General features: G+C 61.5%; 2 protein-coding genes across 6 annotated transcripts in view; one reads left to right on the top strand and one right to left on the bottom strand.

The window, feature by feature from the left end:
* Nucleotides 1-6,852, top strand: part of LTBP3 (latent transforming growth factor beta binding protein 3) — a 17,517-nt gene extending 10,665 nt beyond the window's left edge. For 3 of the 4 annotated variants that reach the window (XM_032879456.1, XM_032879454.1, XM_032879455.1), the window contains 12 exons: nucleotides 1,933-2,055; nucleotides 2,283-2,402; nucleotides 3,675-3,803; nucleotides 4,082-4,249; nucleotides 4,414-4,497; nucleotides 4,791-4,919; nucleotides 5,024-5,161; nucleotides 5,258-5,398; nucleotides 5,556-5,717; nucleotides 5,803-5,883; nucleotides 5,992-6,123; nucleotides 6,231-6,852. In XM_032879456.1, the coding sequence (XP_032735347.1) occupies nucleotides 1,933-2,055; nucleotides 2,283-2,402; nucleotides 3,675-3,803; nucleotides 4,082-4,249; nucleotides 4,414-4,497; nucleotides 4,791-4,919; nucleotides 5,024-5,161; nucleotides 5,258-5,398; nucleotides 5,556-5,717; nucleotides 5,803-5,883; nucleotides 5,992-6,123; nucleotides 6,231-6,382 (1,559 nt within the window). In that variant the 3' untranslated portion in view covers nucleotides 6,383-6,852. The remainder of the gene's footprint in view (nucleotides 1-1,932; nucleotides 2,056-2,282; nucleotides 2,403-3,674; nucleotides 3,804-4,081; nucleotides 4,250-4,413; nucleotides 4,498-4,790; nucleotides 4,920-5,023; nucleotides 5,162-5,257; nucleotides 5,399-5,555; nucleotides 5,718-5,802; nucleotides 5,884-5,991; nucleotides 6,124-6,230) is intronic. The other variant, XM_032879457.1, reaches the window with a different exon arrangement.
* SCYL1 (SCY1 like pseudokinase 1) lies at nucleotides 6,735-18,230 on the bottom strand. Of its 2 annotated transcripts, XM_032879458.1 has the most exons (18): nucleotides 18,053-18,230; nucleotides 17,565-17,705; nucleotides 17,252-17,374; nucleotides 16,946-17,172; nucleotides 16,441-16,531; nucleotides 16,209-16,364; nucleotides 13,754-13,912; nucleotides 12,758-12,865; nucleotides 11,873-11,986; nucleotides 10,004-10,159; nucleotides 9,287-9,475; nucleotides 9,093-9,168; nucleotides 8,659-8,823; nucleotides 8,282-8,424; nucleotides 7,561-7,632; nucleotides 7,262-7,474; nucleotides 7,119-7,173; nucleotides 6,735-6,997 (listed from the first exon to the last, which is right to left on the bottom strand). In XM_032879458.1, exons 1-18 carry the CDS (start codon nucleotides 18,161-18,163, stop codon nucleotides 6,873-6,875), a joined length of 2,424 nt encoding a protein of 807 aa, XP_032735349.1. In that variant the 5' UTR covers nucleotides 18,164-18,230; the 3' UTR covers nucleotides 6,735-6,872. The 2 variants fall into 2 exon arrangements, with proteins under 2 accessions (XP_032735349.1, XP_032735350.1); XM_032879459.1 differs by lacking the exons at nucleotides 17,565-17,705; nucleotides 18,053-18,230 and having other exon boundaries at nucleotides 16,946-17,140; nucleotides 17,252-17,344.

Raw genomic sequence — 18,230 nt, 5'->3', positions numbered from 1 at the left:
GGATGGTGTGGTAGTAGGGAAATGTTAAAGCACGTTCCCTGAGCTTATTAAGTGGATGTCCGGGTGAGAGGGGGGGAGCGAGGGACCCTCCAGCTTTCTGGCCTGGGTAACTGTGGTTGTGCTGTTCACTGGGACAGGGTCTCCAGGGTGGTGCAGATTGGAGAAGGAAGACACCAAGTTTCATGCTGGACCAGTTGAGTGGGTGTCCCTGTGGGAACTCTAGGCTGGAGATGCTGGCAGAGGGTGGGCCGTGCAGATTGGAAGCTTTGGGCCAGACACACACACACACACACACACACACACACACACCCAGGGGAACTGTGGACTGCCGGGGCCGTGGAACCTTGGGGTGTGCCTGCCCAGCCAAGGAGGGTGGGTCCAGTGAGGGGAGCCTCAGCAGAGCCTTGTGGGCAAAGCCACATCAGTGGAAGGTAGGGGAACAGGAGTGGGAGATGGGGGAGGAGGGATGGAAGGAGGCTCAGGGAGTCCCAGCTGAGAAACCAGGGAGAGGCTTTCAGGGCAGAAGACGATGAGTCAAATGTAACTGAAAGGTTCTTGAAAAGTAAGAACTGAGTGGTGAGATAAGAAAGTCCCTGGTGACCTTGGTAGGGTGGCTTCTGTGGTGTGAGGGGGCCAGGAGAGGCAGGCAGCAAGTGGGGAAGGGTGAGACCTGGGGCTCTGCCAGCATGGGGTTTAGGGATGTAGGCTGAGGAGATGCCAGGAAAGGGGGCTCGGGGAAAGGGCAGCGGGGGGAGGAGCCACAGACAGAAGGGACATCTCTTGCCCTAATGGATGTAATGATTTTTGGGAAGGTAAAGATTACCCTTAATTTTCTCAATGAGCAATAAAGGGCCTGAGTCCAGTGGGGGACTTGTAATGACCGGTAGAGGGTTGGGACTGCCCAAGGGCGTGAGAGCTGCCTAGGGACTTTCCAGAAGTCCAGCCTGAGGAGGAGGGATAGGGTGGCGCCAGCTGAGGATCAGGCAGGGCCCGAAGCCAGAGGGAGTGGCTGTGACCCAGGGTGCTCAGCCTAGTGGGTGCCAGCACCCAAGATCTGGAGGCCCAGGGGTAGGCATGGCCTCCCAGACCCGCGCGGAGGAAGGAGAGGGGACATGGGCCCCCGGGAGAGGAGAGAGGGTGGGCTGGGAGGCCTCAAGAGCAGCAAAGGCAGTGGGAAGGCAGCAGCATCTGAGATGCCCACGGTGGGGCAGCTCCCAGGCCATCGTTCTGACAGTGAGTGGCTGCCACCAAAGTGAAGGTCACAGAAACTGATCCAGGGTGTAAGGTCAGAGGCTGGGCCTGGCTAACCATTTGGATGCTGAAAAGTCCTAGGGTGGGGAGCAAGATAGAGGAGGGGAGACTAGGGAGGTGAGTGCTGACAGCAGGAGAGAAGGGGGAGGCTGGCAGGGGGGCCGGTGCACCTCAGAGGCAGAGTGGCTTGCAAGGGCTCTGACCTGTGGCCAAGAACCAGCTTCTGCCAGAAAGGACTGCAAAGAAGCATGCTCTCAGGGAAGGCCAAGTTCAAGTTCCTTTACTGTGCAAGCAGAAGACATTATTCTGCCAGAAGGACAAAGACAGGAGCTTATTTACATGGGCAGAAAGGGCGCCATGGTAGGTGGGGGAAAGGCGACAGCAGCTAGGGCGAGGGAGGTCAGGGCAGTATGGGAAGAGGGGATGGGGAGGGTGCCCTTGTTTGGTGAGGACGATGAAGGTTGAGGCTTGAGCTCTTTGGAACCGGCCGCGGCCCAGGCTCCCTGGAAGCACCGGGCCCGCTTCCCAGGGCAGGGCGTGCTGCACGGAGGGGCTGAGGGGCCTCTGCTTCCCTTAAGCAATATTGGCCTGAACTCCATGTCTTAGGCGCGAGTGGGAAAAGGGTAGCAGAGGCCTGAGACCATCCCACGCTGGTCCTCTGACGCCCCTTGTGCCCCACAGATGTGGATGAGTGTGAGGCGGGGGATGTGTGTGACAACGGCATCTGCACCAACACGCCAGGCTCCTTCCAGTGTCAGTGCCTCTCCGGCTACCATCTGTCAAGAGACCGGAGCCGATGCGAGGGTAAGCGGGGCGGAAGGCTGGGAGTTAGCCTGTTCCTCCCTACCCCAGGGCTGCCCCGGGCTGGGCTTCAAGGCAGGCACTCCCCTGTCCAGCGCCCCCTCCAGATCCAACATCGGGTCTGGGGTGCGGGCCCGACCGGGGGCTCTGGGGGAAGCCTTGGCAGCCTCGGGCTGGGCTCTCTGAGCTGGGTGAGCCCCTGAGGTTCCCCTCCGCTCTGATCTCTGCAGACATCGATGAGTGTGACTTCCCCGCAGCCTGCATTGGGGGTGACTGCATCAACACCAATGGCTCCTACCGATGTCTCTGTCCCCAGGGGCATCGGCTGGTAGGCGGCAGGAAGTGCCAAGGTATGGGGGAGATTGGCTGAGAGTCACCAAGGAGGGCTGGCAGGGAATGACAGGAATCTAGACTCCCTGTCGATCTGTCTTTCCATCCATCCGTCCATCCACACGTTCACTCCCCCTTCAACTCCTTCACCTACAGTAGCAACAGTAATGAAAGTAATTACAGGGTGCCTACTGGGTGCCCGCTCGCCGTATGTGCGGCGGCCAGCAATTTCCCGAGAACTGGCTATCTGCCCGCTTCTGCACTATGTGCCAGGCACAGAGCAACAAGCCAGGGCCCCCGCTAGGGGAGGCTGACGTGTGAGTTGATTCCTGCCATTCAGTGTGCCACAAGAGGTCTGCGTAAGTGATTAATTGGCAACAGAGAGGGGACAATTGAACTGGAACTTGGAGCAAAAGGATGGTATCTTTTTTTTTAATTTTTAAAAGATTTTTATTTATTTATTTGACAGAGATCGCAAGTAACAGGCAGGCAGAGAGAGAAGGAAACAAGCTCCCTGGCGAGCAGAGACCCCGACACGGGGCTCGATCCCAGGACTCTGGGATCATGACCTGAGCCGAAGGCAGAGGCTTTAACCCACTGAGCCACCCAGGCGCCCCTCTTTTTTTTTTTTTTTAAAGATTTTATTTATTTATTTGACAGAGAGAGAGATCACAGGCAGGCGGGGGTTGGGGGTGGGTGGGAAGCAGGCTCCCTGCTGAGCAGAGAGCCCGATGCAGGGCTCAATCCCAGGACCGTGAGATCATGACCTGAGCCGAAGGCAGGCGCTTAATGACTGAGCCACCCAGGCGCCCCTAAAGATGGCTTCCTAAGGCATAAATAGTCCCCATGCAGAGAGAAGCAGGCATGGTGTTCCAGGCCCGAAGAACAGGGTGTGCGAAGCACAGGGATCTGGGAGGAGTCCGTTGTGTTTAAGGGGAGAGCGCCCTGAACATAGATTTGGGGGTGCCAGTGTTTCGAATAAAGGATGAAACCGAAATGTATCAGGAGGCCAAAGCAAAAGTCCCCAGAGGCGCGGCTGAGAGTCCCGGCTCCGTTTGTTGCTGGTGACGGCCATGGCGCTTAAAACCTGCCATGCGGACGGCAGAAGACAGTGAATGTGCTCACCTCTGGTCACACGCACAGACCCGAGCGGACATCGTGTTGTGCGCACGTTGAGGTCCAAGGGGAAGTTTGGGTTCTGAGCTTGCGCGAGTCCCTGGAGGCACACCCCGTAGGGAAGGAGGGGCTGGTTTCCTTGGAGCAAGTCTTCCTGCTTCCCTTGCTGGCCGCAGACATAGATGAATGCAGTCAGGACCCTGGCCTGTGCCTTCCCCACGGGGCCTGTGAGAACCTGCAGGGCTCCTACGCTTGCATCTGTGATGAGGGCTTCACGCCCACCCAGGACCACCACGGCTGCGAGGGTGAGTGGCCTGGGTTCAGAGACGGGTGCCGGTCCCAGCCTCTGGAATCAGGGTAACAAGGAGAAATCCCTTTTGCCCGAGAGTCTGGGGGTGGGGGCGGGGGGGGGGGCTGGACCTTGCAGGAGGGCCCTGAGTGCCACTTTGAGGTTGGAACTTGGCTCTGACAGGGCGGCTGAGGGGAACCAGGGAAGGTGAGGGAGCAGAGGAACGAGACTGGTGGGGAGCGTGGGTTGGCAGGATTGTTTGCAGGACCCTGAGCTTCCCTCCTCTCCCCGCAGAGGTGGAGCCGCCCCACCACAAGAAGGAGTGCTACCTTAACTTCGATGACACGGTGTTCTGCGACAGTGTACTGGCCACCAATGTCACCCAGCAGGAATGCTGCTGTTCGCTGGGAGCTGGCTGGGGAGACCACTGTGAGATCTATCCCTGCCCAGTCTACAGCTCAGGTCAGGAGTCTCAGTTTCTTCATTTTTGGAAATGTGCTGGGGAGACGGCCCCTCCCTGGGTCGGTGGGAAATGGCGGCGGAGAGCTCCGACCTGAGCCCAGCGGCTAGTGCGCGCGCGCTCAGTCGTGCCTCCTTTCTTCCCCGCGGCCGCGCTCTCCCCGCAGCTGAGTTCCACAGTCTCTGCCCAGACGGGAAGGGCTACACCCAAGACAACAACATTGTCAACTACGGCATCCCAGCCCACCGTGGTAAGCCCCGAAACGGCTCCGCCCACCGGGCACGGCCCGCCCCGCCCACCGAGGTTCGGACCGCCCCGATCCCGCCCGTGCCCGCTAGGTCGATAGAGGGCCCTGGGGTAAGCCCCGCCCACATCTTCAGCGTCTGCCCCGCCCCTAGCACGCACACGTCCGGGCCCGGAAAAGCCTCTCCAGCTGAGTTTGCTCCGCTCCCGCGGTTAGCCCCGCCCCCACTTCCCTGGCTGCCGGCCAGAGCCGCCCGGCAGGTAAAGACCACGGGGCGCCCACGGCTTGTCCCTCCGCAGACATCGACGAGTGCATATTGTTTGGGGCGGAGATCTGCAAGGAGGGCAAGTGCGTGAATACGCAGCCGGGCTACGAGTGCTATTGCAAGCAAGGCTTCTACTACGACGGGAACCTACTGGAGTGCGTGGGTGAGTGCAGGCGATCCCCGCGGCCGTGGGATCGCGGCCGGGAGACACACACAACCACCCTACTTCGGGCCGGTTCCCTCCACTGGCGCTTTTCCTCCCCGCAGACGTGGACGAGTGCCTGGACGAGTCCAACTGCCGGAACGGAGTGTGTGAGAACACGCGCGGCGGCTACCGCTGTGCCTGCACGCCCCCGGCCGAGTACAGCCCAGCGCAACGCCAGTGTCTGAGCCCAGAGGAGATGGGTGAGGCCCGGGCCTGCTGGCTGGGGAAACAGGAGGGGAGCGGGGACCGGGCCGAGCCGTGACCGCCACCCCCGCACGTGCCCTCGCTACCCGTAGACGTAGACGAGTGCCAGGACCCGGCAGCCTGCCGCCCTGGTCGCTGCGTCAACCTGCCGGGCTCCTACCGCTGCGAGTGCCGCCCGCCCTGGGTGCCCGGGCCCTCCGGCCGCGATTGCCAGCTCCCGGAGAGCCCAGCCGGTGAGGGCGAGAGTTGTCCTGGGCCAATCCGAGGGCCCGGTCCGCTGTGTGGAGCCCCGGGGTCGCGGCCCCCGCGAGGGTGGGTGGGAACGGGGGGGCCGATTGCCCCCCACCCCCGCCTTGGGGCGCCTAGCTGATGCCGGGTCTCCCTCCACAGAGCGTGCCCCGGAGCGGCGGGACGTGTGCTGGGCCCAGCGCGGAGAAGACGGCATGTGCGCGGGGCCCCTAGCTGGGCCAACCCTCACCTTCGACGACTGCTGCTGTCGCCAGGGACGCGGCTGGGGAGCCCAGTGCCGCCCCTGCCCGCCGCGCAGCTCCGGTGAGCCAAACCGCCACGCGCCCCCGGAGCGGTTGGGGCGGGAGCTGGGTGCATCCACGTCGCTGACCGCCCCTGTCCCTCCCAGGGTCCCAGTGCCCGACGTCGCAGAGTGAGAGCAATTCTTTCTGGGACGCGAGTCCCCTGCTGCTGGGGAAGCCCCCTCGAGGTGAGTGTAGCAGGAGGGCAAGGCGTGGTGGTGGTCGGCGGGGGGTTCCAGTCCGGCTGCAGGTGGTGGAGGTGGAGGTTAATGTCGACATTCTCCCGGCCTGCGCAGAAGAGGACAGCTCAGAGGAGGATTCGGACGAGTGCCGCTGCGTGAGTGGCCGCTGCGTGCCCCGGCCCGGTGGCGCCGTGTGCGAGTGTCCTGGAGGCTTCCAGCTCGACGCCTCTCGCGCGCGCTGTGTGGGTGAGCCGGGGGCGGGGTGGGGCGCGGCCAGAGGGAGGTGTGCAAGCTAAGGGGGCTGCGTACTCTGGCGCCCCGGTGAAGCCCGCACCTGTCGCCCCCACCCCCAGACATCGACGAGTGCCGGGAGCTGAACCAGCGCGGGCTGCTGTGCAAGAGCGAGCGCTGCGTGAACACGAGCGGCTCCTTCCGCTGCGTCTGCAAAGCTGGCTTCGCGCGCAGCCGCCCACACGGGGCCTGCGTGCCCCAGCGCCGCCGCTGACGCGGAGCCCGGACCTCGGCCATCAGCGAGAGGTTTCCGCCTGAGCTTCTAGGCGAGCTCAGCCTCTGCTGCCTGCCCCAACTCGGGGCTCGGACCCAGGGACTCTCCAGGGCCCTCAGACCCCTCCCTGCGCCCAGCAGCGCCGCCCAGTTCACAGGAAGAGACTGGGTCTCTGGCACTGGCGGCCTTCCTCCCAGAGGGCATTTCCTGGCAACCGATAAATCAGATCGTGCCTCTTTACTCTTGGTTTTCCAAGCAAATTGATGTTCATGTCTGTGGTGGGCGTGGACTCCACAGGGCTGCGCCAGACCCGAGCCTCCTGGGAGGGGCTACACTGAGCCCAACACCGGGGTGTGAAATAGAATTTATTGTGGCTCTGATTATGTACACGTGAGATGTGCCTGGCCAGACTGGCCGGGCTGCATGGTTTGTACAATAAATACATCCGCGGGGCCCGCTCTCCGCAGCTACAAGCGCCCGCACCCGCAGTTCAGTCCAGCTTCCGGGTGCCCAGCTTCATGGGGCCCTTGGCTGCCTTCTTCTCCGCGCGTTTGGCCTCCATCTCCCGCCTGCGCTCCTCACGCTTCTTCCGGGCCAGCTCGGCCTTCCCTTGCCCTGGGAGCAGGAGGAGGTGGGCTGAGGGCTTCAGGAGCCCAGGGGGGCTCAGCTGCCCAGCCTGCACCTGCCCCAAGGTCAATAGCCCTAGTCCACCAGCTGTCCCAGGGGAAGCACTTACGGCTCTCTGTCTCCAGACCCTCCCAGTTGTCATCGCCCCACGAATCAGGTCTCAGCTGAAACGAAAGTGTGGCGGGAGTGGGCATGGACTGCCAGCTGAGGTCTACCCCAGTCTGTACCCTCCCCCAGATGGGTGCCGCGTACCTGCGCACCAGTCTCCCGTCGAGCCGACAGGGCAGCAAAGGGATCACCTTTGTCGCTGGGCTCCGGGCCACCCCAGTTATATTCACTGGCCAGCCGTGTGCCCTCAGGGGGTGGCTCTGGGGGACTTGGGTCCTGCCAGCCCTGCTCCCATGAGCCCTCCGCATCCCAGCTGCTCCAGTCTGACTCGGGGGATTTGACATCCAGGCTGCTGGTCTGCAGAAGGTGGGGAGGTCGTGCCAGATGGGGTGGGGGGAGCTGGCCCCACCCCCACAGAAACACCCGTGTCCCACTCTGCTTACCTGCCCAGCACGGCTAGCCTGGCCCCCAGTACTCCAGTCTTCCTGCTGGACCAACACCGATTCGGCCTCCTGCTGCAGTGTGGGAAGGAGAGGACGGCCATAGACATGCCAGCCCGCACCCGAAGGGCCAGGAAGCCTGCTAGCCCCTTCCTAGCCATGGGCTCTACCCTTTCTTCTTTTGCATTCCATCTCATTTGCTCCTCAAGCCTTGTTTCCCATCCAGAGTGCACGTGCCATCACTCTGAGGCTGGGGAGTAAGATCTAGCTGGTCCACACCCCTCCCCACAGCCCCAGGCCAGACACTGCTGGCAGCCGGTGGAGAAATCGGGCCCAGAGGCCTGTCCCCATTCCCTTCAGTGTAGCCCCACTCCATCCTCAGCAACCCCCTCTCCATAGGCCTGGGATGGCCGCTCCTTGCTGACCAGTGGAGCCAAGTGGGCAAAGGATGGGGACCAGAAGAGAGTGAGGAAGACCAAGGGGCTGCCCCCCAAACCGCCCACCTGGACTCCCATTCCCAGCCCTGCTCCCCGGAGCCCTTGGAGCTGAGTGGGTGTCTGCTGCCAGCTCTTACCCATACGAGCTACTCCAGGACGCCGCCTCACCAGGGACGCCGTGCAGATGAGGACAGGCAGGACTCCAGCCAAGGCCACCCAAGCTCCTTGAAGGCAGGCTTCAACCTTTGAGCTGGAGTCGCCTAGGGAGACCCCTGTGCCCCACTCACCTCCAAGCTGCCCCAGTCTTCATCGTCCCATCTGTCAGCAGCACTGCTGTCGTCTGCCGTGTCTGTGCCCTCCTCTTTCGTCTCCCAGGGGCCTGGGGTTGCAGGTGTGGCAGGGACGAGGGTAGGGGCCGGGGCAGGAAGTCCTGAGGAGCAGAGGCTCACTAAGCTCCCATACACTGGGACCCAGGAAGGTCTCAAAACAGGGAGAGGTTGCTGGGGGGTGGGGGGAGGTGTAGGGAGGGAAAGCTCATGAGGGGACTAGACTCTGCCCTGTCCCCGCATCCCCACCGCCCAGGGGAAGCCAGACAGAATAGCTCCTGGGTGCCGGCAGCCCTGAGCCCTCTGAGTCACCGACGCAGCCACTCTGGGACACTCACCCTCAGGCGTGGGTCTCTGGGGGACGTTGGCCTCAGCCGGGGCGGCTGCTGGGTGTGCACGGATCAGCTTGGAGGTGAGCGAGGAGACCCCTGTCACAGCCCAGCCTGCCCAGCTGGCTGCCGCCCCTCCCATGCCGGGGCTGGATGCTGCGTGGACATCCTTCTCTGGGCAGTGACAGAAGGCAGAGACAGGGACAGTCACCCCAGGCTCTCTATGGGGAAGGTGACAGGAAGGCAGGAACTAACACGGAGCAACTTGTAGAGGCCCCCCTGTGCTCTCCCTCGGCGGGATGGGGGCGGCGGGGAGCCGTGGTGTCAGGTCTGCTCCCTGCGGTTCTAGCTTCCAGATACTCCAGTGAGGGGAAGGGGGCCATGAAAGGTGACAGTCAAAGATGTGGTGGGAGGGAAAGGGAACGTGAGTGTGGGCCACTCACCTACTTCAGCCAGCTGGGTAGGGTCCTCGGACACAGACTCCAGTTTGGACAGGAAGCTTCGAATGGCCTTGAAGGCCTGTGCGGGAGGAAGGGCAGAGCTGGGGCCTCCAGGGCTCCTGCGAGCCCACTGGGCCAGCCAGGGCCCCGCTAACCCCTGGAGCCCCAGCTCGAACCTAGGCCCAGCTGTGCCTCACCTGGTCTCGCACAGATTTCTCGGGATCCACAGTGAGGCCGCAGAGCACAGGCAGGATCTTGTGGGCACAGTCGTTCATCGAGTAGAGGTTGTGGGTGGCCGCAAAGCCCAGGACACCCGCCACCCGGGAAGGTGCGAATGGGTCCTTAGTGGCCCGGCTGAAGGCAGAGGTGAGGACCCTGTGCCTGGTCTGGGGAGGGCCGGGGGAGAGAGCTCCTGAGTGGAGGGTCCGTACTGGGACCCAGGACTGCCAGACCTGCTTCCCAGAGCAGAGCCATCTACGGATGCTCCCACCCCCAAGTCAGAAAAACGTGAGCTAATCACCGACAAATGGGGAGACTTTTTACTGAAAACTCAATCTTGGCTTCTCCTCCCAGATCAGTGGGTTCCTGCTGCCTCAGGACAGCGGGGGCTGGAGCAGCAGCTGCCTTGGGGCTAGGGCCTGCACCTCTCTCCCGACCTGTGCACTGACATCATTCATTCATTCATTCATTCATTCACTCATTCATTCCTGCTATGTGTCTGCATTTGCAAACCCTGGCCTCGGGGCTGCCCATGGCGTCAGGGCCAAGCAAGCCAGAGTTCGGCTCCCAGATCCAGCACCATCGGCTCTCTGACGCTGGGGCTGGGAGGATGACTGCACAAGAAGGCCTGGCCCCGGAGGACGCTGGGCCCCAAGGCAGGGACAGAAGCCCCAGGCGGCAGGCTGGGCACTCACACTGGCACTGAGGTAGGAGCCGATCTTGCCCAGGCAGACGGTGGTGTTGCAGCGAATGGGGCCCTGCTCGTCCTTGGCCTGCAGCCGCGCAAAGTGCTTCATCAGCTCCACATTGAGGTTGGCCTCGTTCAGCTTCGGGGCCAAGAGCAGCATGGACTGTGGGGGTGGGGGCGGGGTGGAAATTGGAGGCCACAGCCAGCAAAGCGCCACGGGGAGGAGTGGCCTCCTGGGAGGGTGTGGAGGCCGACAGGGACACTGGGCTCTGACAGGCCCGGCCGAGGCCCTCCCAAACCTGCCTCCCCAGCAGGTCCTGGCCCCTACCTGGAATGCTGAGCAACGGGACACTTCTCTGTCCCCTTCACCCCATAACCTCCGAGGTTTGCTCACGCTCCTGTCTCCCATCTTTCTCCTTCTGCTCTCTCTTGCGTGCACTCGACTCAGATGTCCACAGAAACACCCCCACCACACTCTACTAACTGGCTGGAGGGGAGATCACCAGGGACCTCTGTGTTGCTAAGTCCAAAGGCCAATTCTCCATCCAAACCAAACCCGACCCCTCAGCGCTGTGACATCCCCAAGCTCTCCCTCCTGGAGACTTCCATCTCTGGTCCTCCAGGCCCCTGCCCTCTCCTGGTTCTCCTCGGACCTCACTGGCCGCTCCTTCTCGGTCTCCTGTGGCCGAGATCTCACTGTTCAGAGCCCCAGAGCGGCTCCCCAGGCCCCTTCTCTTGTACACCGCACCCTAGGTGACCTTATTCCTCCGTGGCTTTGAAAGCCCTGAGTAGTGGACAACGCCTGGGTGCGCACCTCCGGCCCAGGCTTCTTCCTAAAACTACACACACGTATAACCAGCGGCCAAACAGACACCCGCACCTGCCTAACAGACGTGGCCAATTGCAGACGGACCTCCTCCTGCAAAACTGCTGCTCCCAGTCTTCTCGGTAAATGGCAACTTAACCTTCCAGCTGCCCAGGCCAGAAACCTCGGAGCCATACTTGGCTTCACAGCCACCCACGGGCACATACCGTCTGCCCGCCCCCTTTGGAACGTGTGCCCTTCTGTCCACCCGCTACTGCCTTTCAGACCTGAGCCCCCATGACCTCTCAGACGCCACCTCTCTGCCCCTCCAGCCACGCTATCCCTCCTGCTGCTACTCCTCCATTCCAGGCCCGTGCTAGCCTCCAGATCTCTGGGCACAGTCCCTCTGCACAGAGCACATTTCCTCACCATCTCCCCGCAGCCCGACCCTTTGCCTCCTCTCCTTCAGTGCCACCTCCCTGGCAAAGGCTTCCCTGACTGTTCTCAAAACTGCAAACCCTTCTCTTCACACTCTGTGACTTTCTAACACAGCTTTTCTTTTCAAGACTTTATTTATTTTAGAAAGAGAGCAGTCGTGCGTGCACTTGAGCAGGGGGAGGAACAGAGGGAGAGGGAGAAGGAGATGCCATGCCGAGCGCGGAGACCCGCTCAAGGCTCAATCCCAGGACCCTGAGATCATGACCTGAGCTGAGACCAGGAGTCAGTCAACCTACTGAGCCACCCCCTAACATCTCTTTCTAATTCTGTTTCCTGTCTGGCAAGCCCACTCTCTATCACCTCAAAAAGCAGCTCCATGAGACAGACCCTGCGTCCAAGCACGGGCGACAAGGCTGGGCACTGAGAGAGCCTCAGCCAGTGTCCACTGCACGGAGGATATAGGCCATGGCCATGCTGCCCTCCCACCGGCTACTGAGCTGCACCCGGGGCCTGGGCCTATATGCCGGCTGGTGCCTGCCCCTCCCCTAACCTCCTCAGACGCACAGGCCCAAACCAAGGCCTCTGGCCTCGTGTGAGCCCCCTCCAAGCCCTGGAAAACCAGGGCACACCTACCTTGACTGTCTGCTCTCGGATGGCAGGGTTGGTGTCCAGGAAGCCATGTACAACGTGGGGAAAGATCTGTGTGTTGACTGTTGGCTCATCCAGGTACTGAATAAACTGTTCCATCTGTGGCCCGGTGTTGGGGGAGGGGGCGGTGAGAACAGAGTCAGCCCCTCTTTGCCTGACCATGGCCACCGGCCAATTTCGTGGCTTGGTTATTTCCCCTACACAGGCACTGGCCAGCCAGGTGAGCGTCCTGAGCCCTCCACCTCGCAGCTGGCCTTTCTCTGGCCTCAGGACCACATGCAGTGATGAGAGGCGAGGACGGTGCTGGGAAGAACCAAGGACTGGGAGCGGGAGGGTCCGGCCTGTGGCCCTGCACCACGTCCCCTTCTTAGAGCCTCCACTGCCTCTTCTGTAAAAGGAATGATCGCCCCCACCCGGGAAGTGGCTCAGGGAGGGCTGGCAGGTTTGGCAGTTGGAGAGGGGATGACACCTGGGAGCCTCTAGTAAGACTTCCTGGCTTATAAGAGGCCCCTCCCCTCGATCCCAGAGATCATGTCTGATGCTCCCGACTGCCCTGGTGTTGGCAGGAGAGACACTATCCCCACTCTAAATGGCTCAGGTGACTAAGCCAAGAGACTGGGTTGCAGGGGGAAGGCCTGCGGTCTGGGCAGGCTGTGCCTTCTCAAAGCTGCTGATGAGCCCCATGATGGTCTCGATATCCTAGGAGCCTAGGCTTACCAGTCCCTCACCTGTGCGTGTTTGGGGAAAAGTTTCCAGGGTGCCACCTCCTGTCACCAGCCTGGGACGGGAGGTGAGGCAGGGGGTCTCCCCAGCAGCCAAGGTGGGGTCCAGGTGGGATAGAGGGGGACAGGGTCTAATCACAGCCCCCACCTGCTGTAGGAGGCGGATGCGCATGGCCCGGTCAGTGGACGAGAACATCTTGACCACGACAGGGATGATCTTCTGCTGGTACTCCTCAGCGTTGAGAAACTTGCCCACCTTCGGGAAAGAGCAGGAGACGGGGCTCAGCTGCCTCCGTGGAAGTGGGGTGACCTTACTGGGCTCATTCATTTTCCTTGGGCTCCCTGCTTATTGCCTAGGATGGGGAGGGGGTTATGGTGGAGGGAGTTCTGGCACTTCTCCAGCAGCCCTTCTGCCCATCCTCTCAGGCAGCCCTGCCCGTAACACCTTTTTGGGTCAAGGCAGCCTCTCAGGAGGCCGATGAAAGGTCTGTGCCCCTCCGTACAATCAGGCCCCAGTACACTACATGGACACACGTGCACACAGAATTCTAACTATAATTCTATCACTTCTGGAGATTGCCAGCCATATGGGATTTGCTTGCTGTCTTCCCCCTTCGTGGAAAAGTGGACAGAGTGGGGAACAGCAGGTGCCCAGGTAAGGGTAGGCTGGGGTCTGGGGAAGGTGGAGAGGATCCAGCCGCTAGTTGTCAAAGAACAGGGTGCCAAAAGGTCAGGAGGGAGGATACAAAGTGGGGTGGTGAGCCGGCGATCTCCTGGGCCCTGGAAACCGGATGCACAAGTCAGACCAAGGCTGCTGTCTTGGGGAAACGGAAAAAGGTCTATAGGTTCTGAGTAAGGGGTCTGCGGGAAAAATTTAGAGGCACAGGGTTTCCTCCCACCAAGGATGAGAAGTCCCTGCAGCCTCCCGGACGGCCAATCAGGTGGCCCTGGAGAGCTGAACCGATGGGCTCTTGGCGGCGAGCTCCTCAACCACGCGGGCGGCTGTGCGTGTCTGTGTATGAGTGTGTGTATGAGTGTGAGTGTGGGTCTGCCCTAACCAGTCTGTCCCTCCCCCAGAGCCGTCTCTTTTGCCACTCAGACCACCCCCCACAGCCAGGGTCTGGGCCCCACCGCCCCCACCCACCTTGAAGAGGGGTGTGAGGACGACAGCTCCTGCACTGCCGAACTCAAAGGCGGTCAGCAGCTGGGGCAGCACCTTGTGCCGGCAGAAGTCCTCGGGGAAGGAGTCTAGGCTCTTGCTCAGCTCTTGGAAGAACTTTTGCTTCTCAGCTGGCTCTTTGATCTGGGGGAACAAGGACAGGATACAGGTAGGACATCAGCCTAGTCACGCCATTCCTCAGCTACGGGCAAGGACAGGGGGTCGTCCCCTGACCCTGCCTGAAAGACAACTGAAGCGTGTGGCTGCGGGAGCCCAGCGGGGCTGCCTTCAAATCCCAGCTCCCCCTTTTAGCAGCCACGTGACCTTGGGTAAGTCCCTCCATCTGTGAGACGCTCTAACAACTACACCACCTCACAGAGCTGTCGCACGTGGGAAACCTGTCAGCTCACGGCCTGACACACCATCGTCATTGCCACCACACGCGGACCTGGGGACAACCGGTGGGGACAGCAGGCCGTTTGTCAGCCTTGCCCCTCCTCCTCACCATAACCCAAGGTGTGAGGACCATTAACCCCGGCACACAGAGGAAGACACGAAGGCTCAGACAGGGGAGGAGGCTTAGCCCATTGCCCAGGCCCCAGCTGGGCGGGCATTTCTGGCAAGCTGTGGGGAAGGCATGGATCAGGTACAGTTGACCCCCAGACCTGGTCCTCCCACTGAAGCCGGACAGACCAGGCTGTCAGCTTAATGACCCCACCAACCTCCCTCTAAGGCCGTCATCCTCAGAATTCACATTCCCTGAGGACAGACTACAGGCCAGCCAGAGTTATATACTGAAAACTTTATGCAGCTTAAATCATCCCCCCGCAACTTTATGAGATAGGTGCTAACATAATCCACATTTGCTCCACCAAGAAAGCTGATGCCCAGAGAGGGCAAGGAATTGGCCCAAAGCCACACAGCTAAAAAGTAGTCAGGGGAGGGACGCCTGGGTGGCTCAGTTGGTTAAGCAGCTGCCTTCGGCTCAGGTCATGATCCCAGCGTCCTGGGATCGAGTCCCGCATCGGGCTCCTTGCTCGGCAGGGAGCCTGCTTCTCCCTCTGCCTCTGCCTGCCATTCTGTCTGCCTGTGCTTGCTCTCTCTCCCTCTCTCTCTGACAAATAAATAAAATCTTTAAAAAAAAAAAAAAAAAAAAAGTAGTCAGGGGAAAGTGTGTCCCAGGGGTCTGGTCCCTCCGTGGTGCTGCCCCCAAGGAAGAGGTGCTCACCCCCTTACGTACAGACAAGGAGGCTGAGGTTCAAGGTCACCAGCCAGAAGTGATGGTGCAGGGAGTATGACCTAGTCCTGGCTGCTTCCAAAATTCCTGTGCTCACTACTGTAACCTCATTTCCCGGCTGCTGCCTGGTAGGGAAGAGCTGACCTCTGGCTGGGGATGAGGAGGACCTGGCTAGCGCTGGAGCAGCTCAAGTGAGCGCGGGAGGCAGGCTTCGTGCTCTCACAGCGCTCATGGGGCGCCGCGGCCCAGAGGAAGGCTCAACCACACTCCAGGCTGCCTAGCTGGGCTCTCTCCACTGGTCTGCCCAGTGACAGGAAGAGGGGCCTCTAGGCGCTGCCCTCCCACAGTCTCCTGGGACTGGCCAGAAACAGCCATCGCCTGTGGAGCACATTTTAAGCAGGGCAGCCGGGGCTCCGTGAGGAGAAGAGAACTTCGCATAACAAAGTTCCTGCTGCCCCCAAATGGCCCAGGAGGCACAGGGCTCAGCGTTTCCAGCGCTTCTGCCTCGAGGCTCAGCCCAGGTTCCCCATGCTCGGAAGAATCCTCAGCCCCTGTTCCATCAAGGTCTGTGCCAGTGTCTGTCACTCCTCCCCAACTCCAGATTCTCAGTCACCTGTGTGCCCCCCACACGGCCGGGTCAGAGCAGGTATCCAGGGCCAAACCTTCCTCCTTCATTCCTTACAACAACCTGTGGGCCAGCAGAGACTACTACTGTCCCCATTATACAGATATGGAAACTCAGGTTCAAGGAGATTAAGCCAAGAATCCCTTCCTCACACCTTTCCATTTGCTGTTCCCCCTGCCTGGAACATTCCTCCCCAGTCACCATCCCCATGGCTCCCAGTCTTCAGGTCTCAGCTCAAATGTCAGCCCTGAGAGAGTCCTTCCCTGAGCACCCTGACCCACTATTTTCCTTCCTGGTATTTACCCCTGTCCCAGGGAGTACACATTGCCTTTTATGAATTTTCTGTCGCTCTCTGCCAGTGAGAGTCCCCTGAAGTAGGTACTGTCATTAGTAACATGTGTCAGACAAGTCACACAGCAAGAGTTGGAGCCAGGATTCAGGCCCAGAGAGCCTGGCTCCATAGACCCTCCTTGTCTCTCAGGGTCTAATGCCACTTTGTGGAAAGTGGGGAGCGGGGGCTGGGGTGAAGAACACAGGAACAAAGCCCGGGCGGGACCGGGGGGGCTGGGGGGGCTCACCTGGATCTCTTCCAAGAAGAGGTTGGTCTCCACAAAGCGGTTGTTCATGAAGCCCCCTGGTGCCCGGCAGTTCTGCAGGAAGCGGGCTGGATTGGGACGCACCTTGGGGTTGGCGCCGACTAGCTCGCAGTAATGGGGCACCAGCGATTTGGGGATCTATGGGAGAAGGGTCAGCGTCAGGGCAGGGCTGACTGGCCAGCAGAGAGGAGCTGGGACTGGGTCAGACACTCACCTTCCCAGGATTGCGCAGGGCAGCAGCCCGAGGTAGCGACCCATTGAAGACTTCCCAGATGAGGCAGCCCAAGCGCCACATGTCAGCTGACCTGAGGCAGGGCAGTGACCAGAGCTGTTCGAGGCCCTGCCACCTGCTAGCACAGGCCTCCTACCTGCCTTGGGCACCAGACCCTCACTGCATGGCAGACGCTGAACTATGTCCCTCAGCTGACCCTCCCATCAGGAAGGGAGAACCCTGAGAAGCAGGGTGCGGGTTCATTAGTCCCATTGGACAGATAAAGAAAGTGAGGCTCAGGAAAGCAAGTCACACACCTTTCAACCTCAGAACCACCAAAACACACTCAAAGCCTGTGTTTAAACTGCTCTACCTCCCGGAGGACCCCAGTTCCCTCCCCAGCTGGGCAGCAGGGGACAGGGGGGTGTGCCAGCTAGCTGAGGGGTCCTGAGGCTGCAGGAGCTTCCAGAATAGGGCAGGCTGGGACATGCCACCCCCAGTAACCCACCATTTCTCTCTGACTGCTCTTCCACTGCCATCAGCCAACTCCGGGGGGTCATACTGCTCAAGTTCGGGGACCCCCTTCCGGGGGGGCCCCCCGCCATTGCCCTGGGACGAGTACATGTAGTCCAGGCCCCCCAGCTTCCACTCGCCGGCGCGGTCCACGAACACAGCGGCCATGCAGACGTTGTTGTGGATGAGGCTGCAGTCATTGACCAGGAAGCTGAGGGCTTTCTGGGGGCAGAAGGAGCCATCACACCCCCGCAACCCAAGGCCCCCACCCCGCTCTCATCACCATTGCCCCCCACCTCACCACAATCTGGTGTAGCCCCCAGGAGAGCTCCAGCTCCTTCAGGCCACCGGCCTCAGCTCGCTCCTTGAGGTACATTTTCAGTGGGGTCACTGCCTCTGTCACTACATGGAGGCATTTGTCTGTCTGAAGAGGGGGACATGGCGGGAGAGGAAGGGGAGATGAGAGGCCCAGGGAGACAGGTGGAGGAAGGGAATCAAATGTGGGGGTGCCCAGGCAGAAGGGGTGGAAACTGAGGGGCGGGAAGACAGAAGACAAGACGGGGAGACTGGGAGAAAGCGCGGGGCGGAGATGGGGCAGCCTGGGAGACAGGTACCTCCAGCCCATCGATGTAGGCCAGAATGTTGGGGTGCCGGAGAGTTTTGAGGCGCTTGAAGGCAGCTTTGGCCACCTGGGTCTGCTCGTCGGCACCGGGCTTCACATCGTACACGAAGATGGACACAGGGCTGCCTGTGGCCTGGGGGGAGGGCAGAGGGACCTGAGGGATGTGGGCCGGGCCCCAGCGACCACTCCAGCTCCGAGACGGTCGCAGAGCTGCTCAGTGCGGGGAGGAAAGGGCCACCGCCGGCCTCTCCCCAGGTCAGCCCTCGGACACGGAGCCGGGCCCACGTGACCCCGGTTCCGTCCGTCTGTCGTCCCTCGGTCCTTCCGCCCGCCACGTCGGCACTGCCCGGCCCCCTCCCCCGGCCCGTCGCCCCGGAGGCTCCGCTGCCACGTCAGGCGGGGCGCGACGCGGCGGGGCCGGCGGCGCTGACTAGGCGAGGCCGAGGTCGGCCGCGGCCTGCGGAGCGGGGCGGCGCTCACCTTCTTGCGGCCGCGGTGCAGGACCCAGGGCCCGGGCGGGCCGCCCTCGGGAGGGTCCGGGCTGAGCTCGAACGGGAAGTCCCGGACCGGGTCCCGGGCAAAGAACCACATTGTCCCCACCGCCGCCGCAGGCTGGGGACGCCTCTGCTCCGGATCCTCCGGCCGCCGAGCGGGGTGG

This window comes from Lontra canadensis, unplaced genomic scaffold, assembly GCF_010015895.1.
Source record: "Lontra canadensis isolate GAN:19392208 unplaced genomic scaffold, GSC_riverotter_1.0 scaffold66, whole genome shotgun sequence".
Lineage (NCBI taxonomy): Eukaryota > Metazoa > Chordata > Mammalia > Carnivora > Mustelidae > Lontra > Lontra canadensis.
Note: the sequence above shows the minus strand (reverse complement) of the source record. Positions and strands in the feature narration are given on the sequence as shown.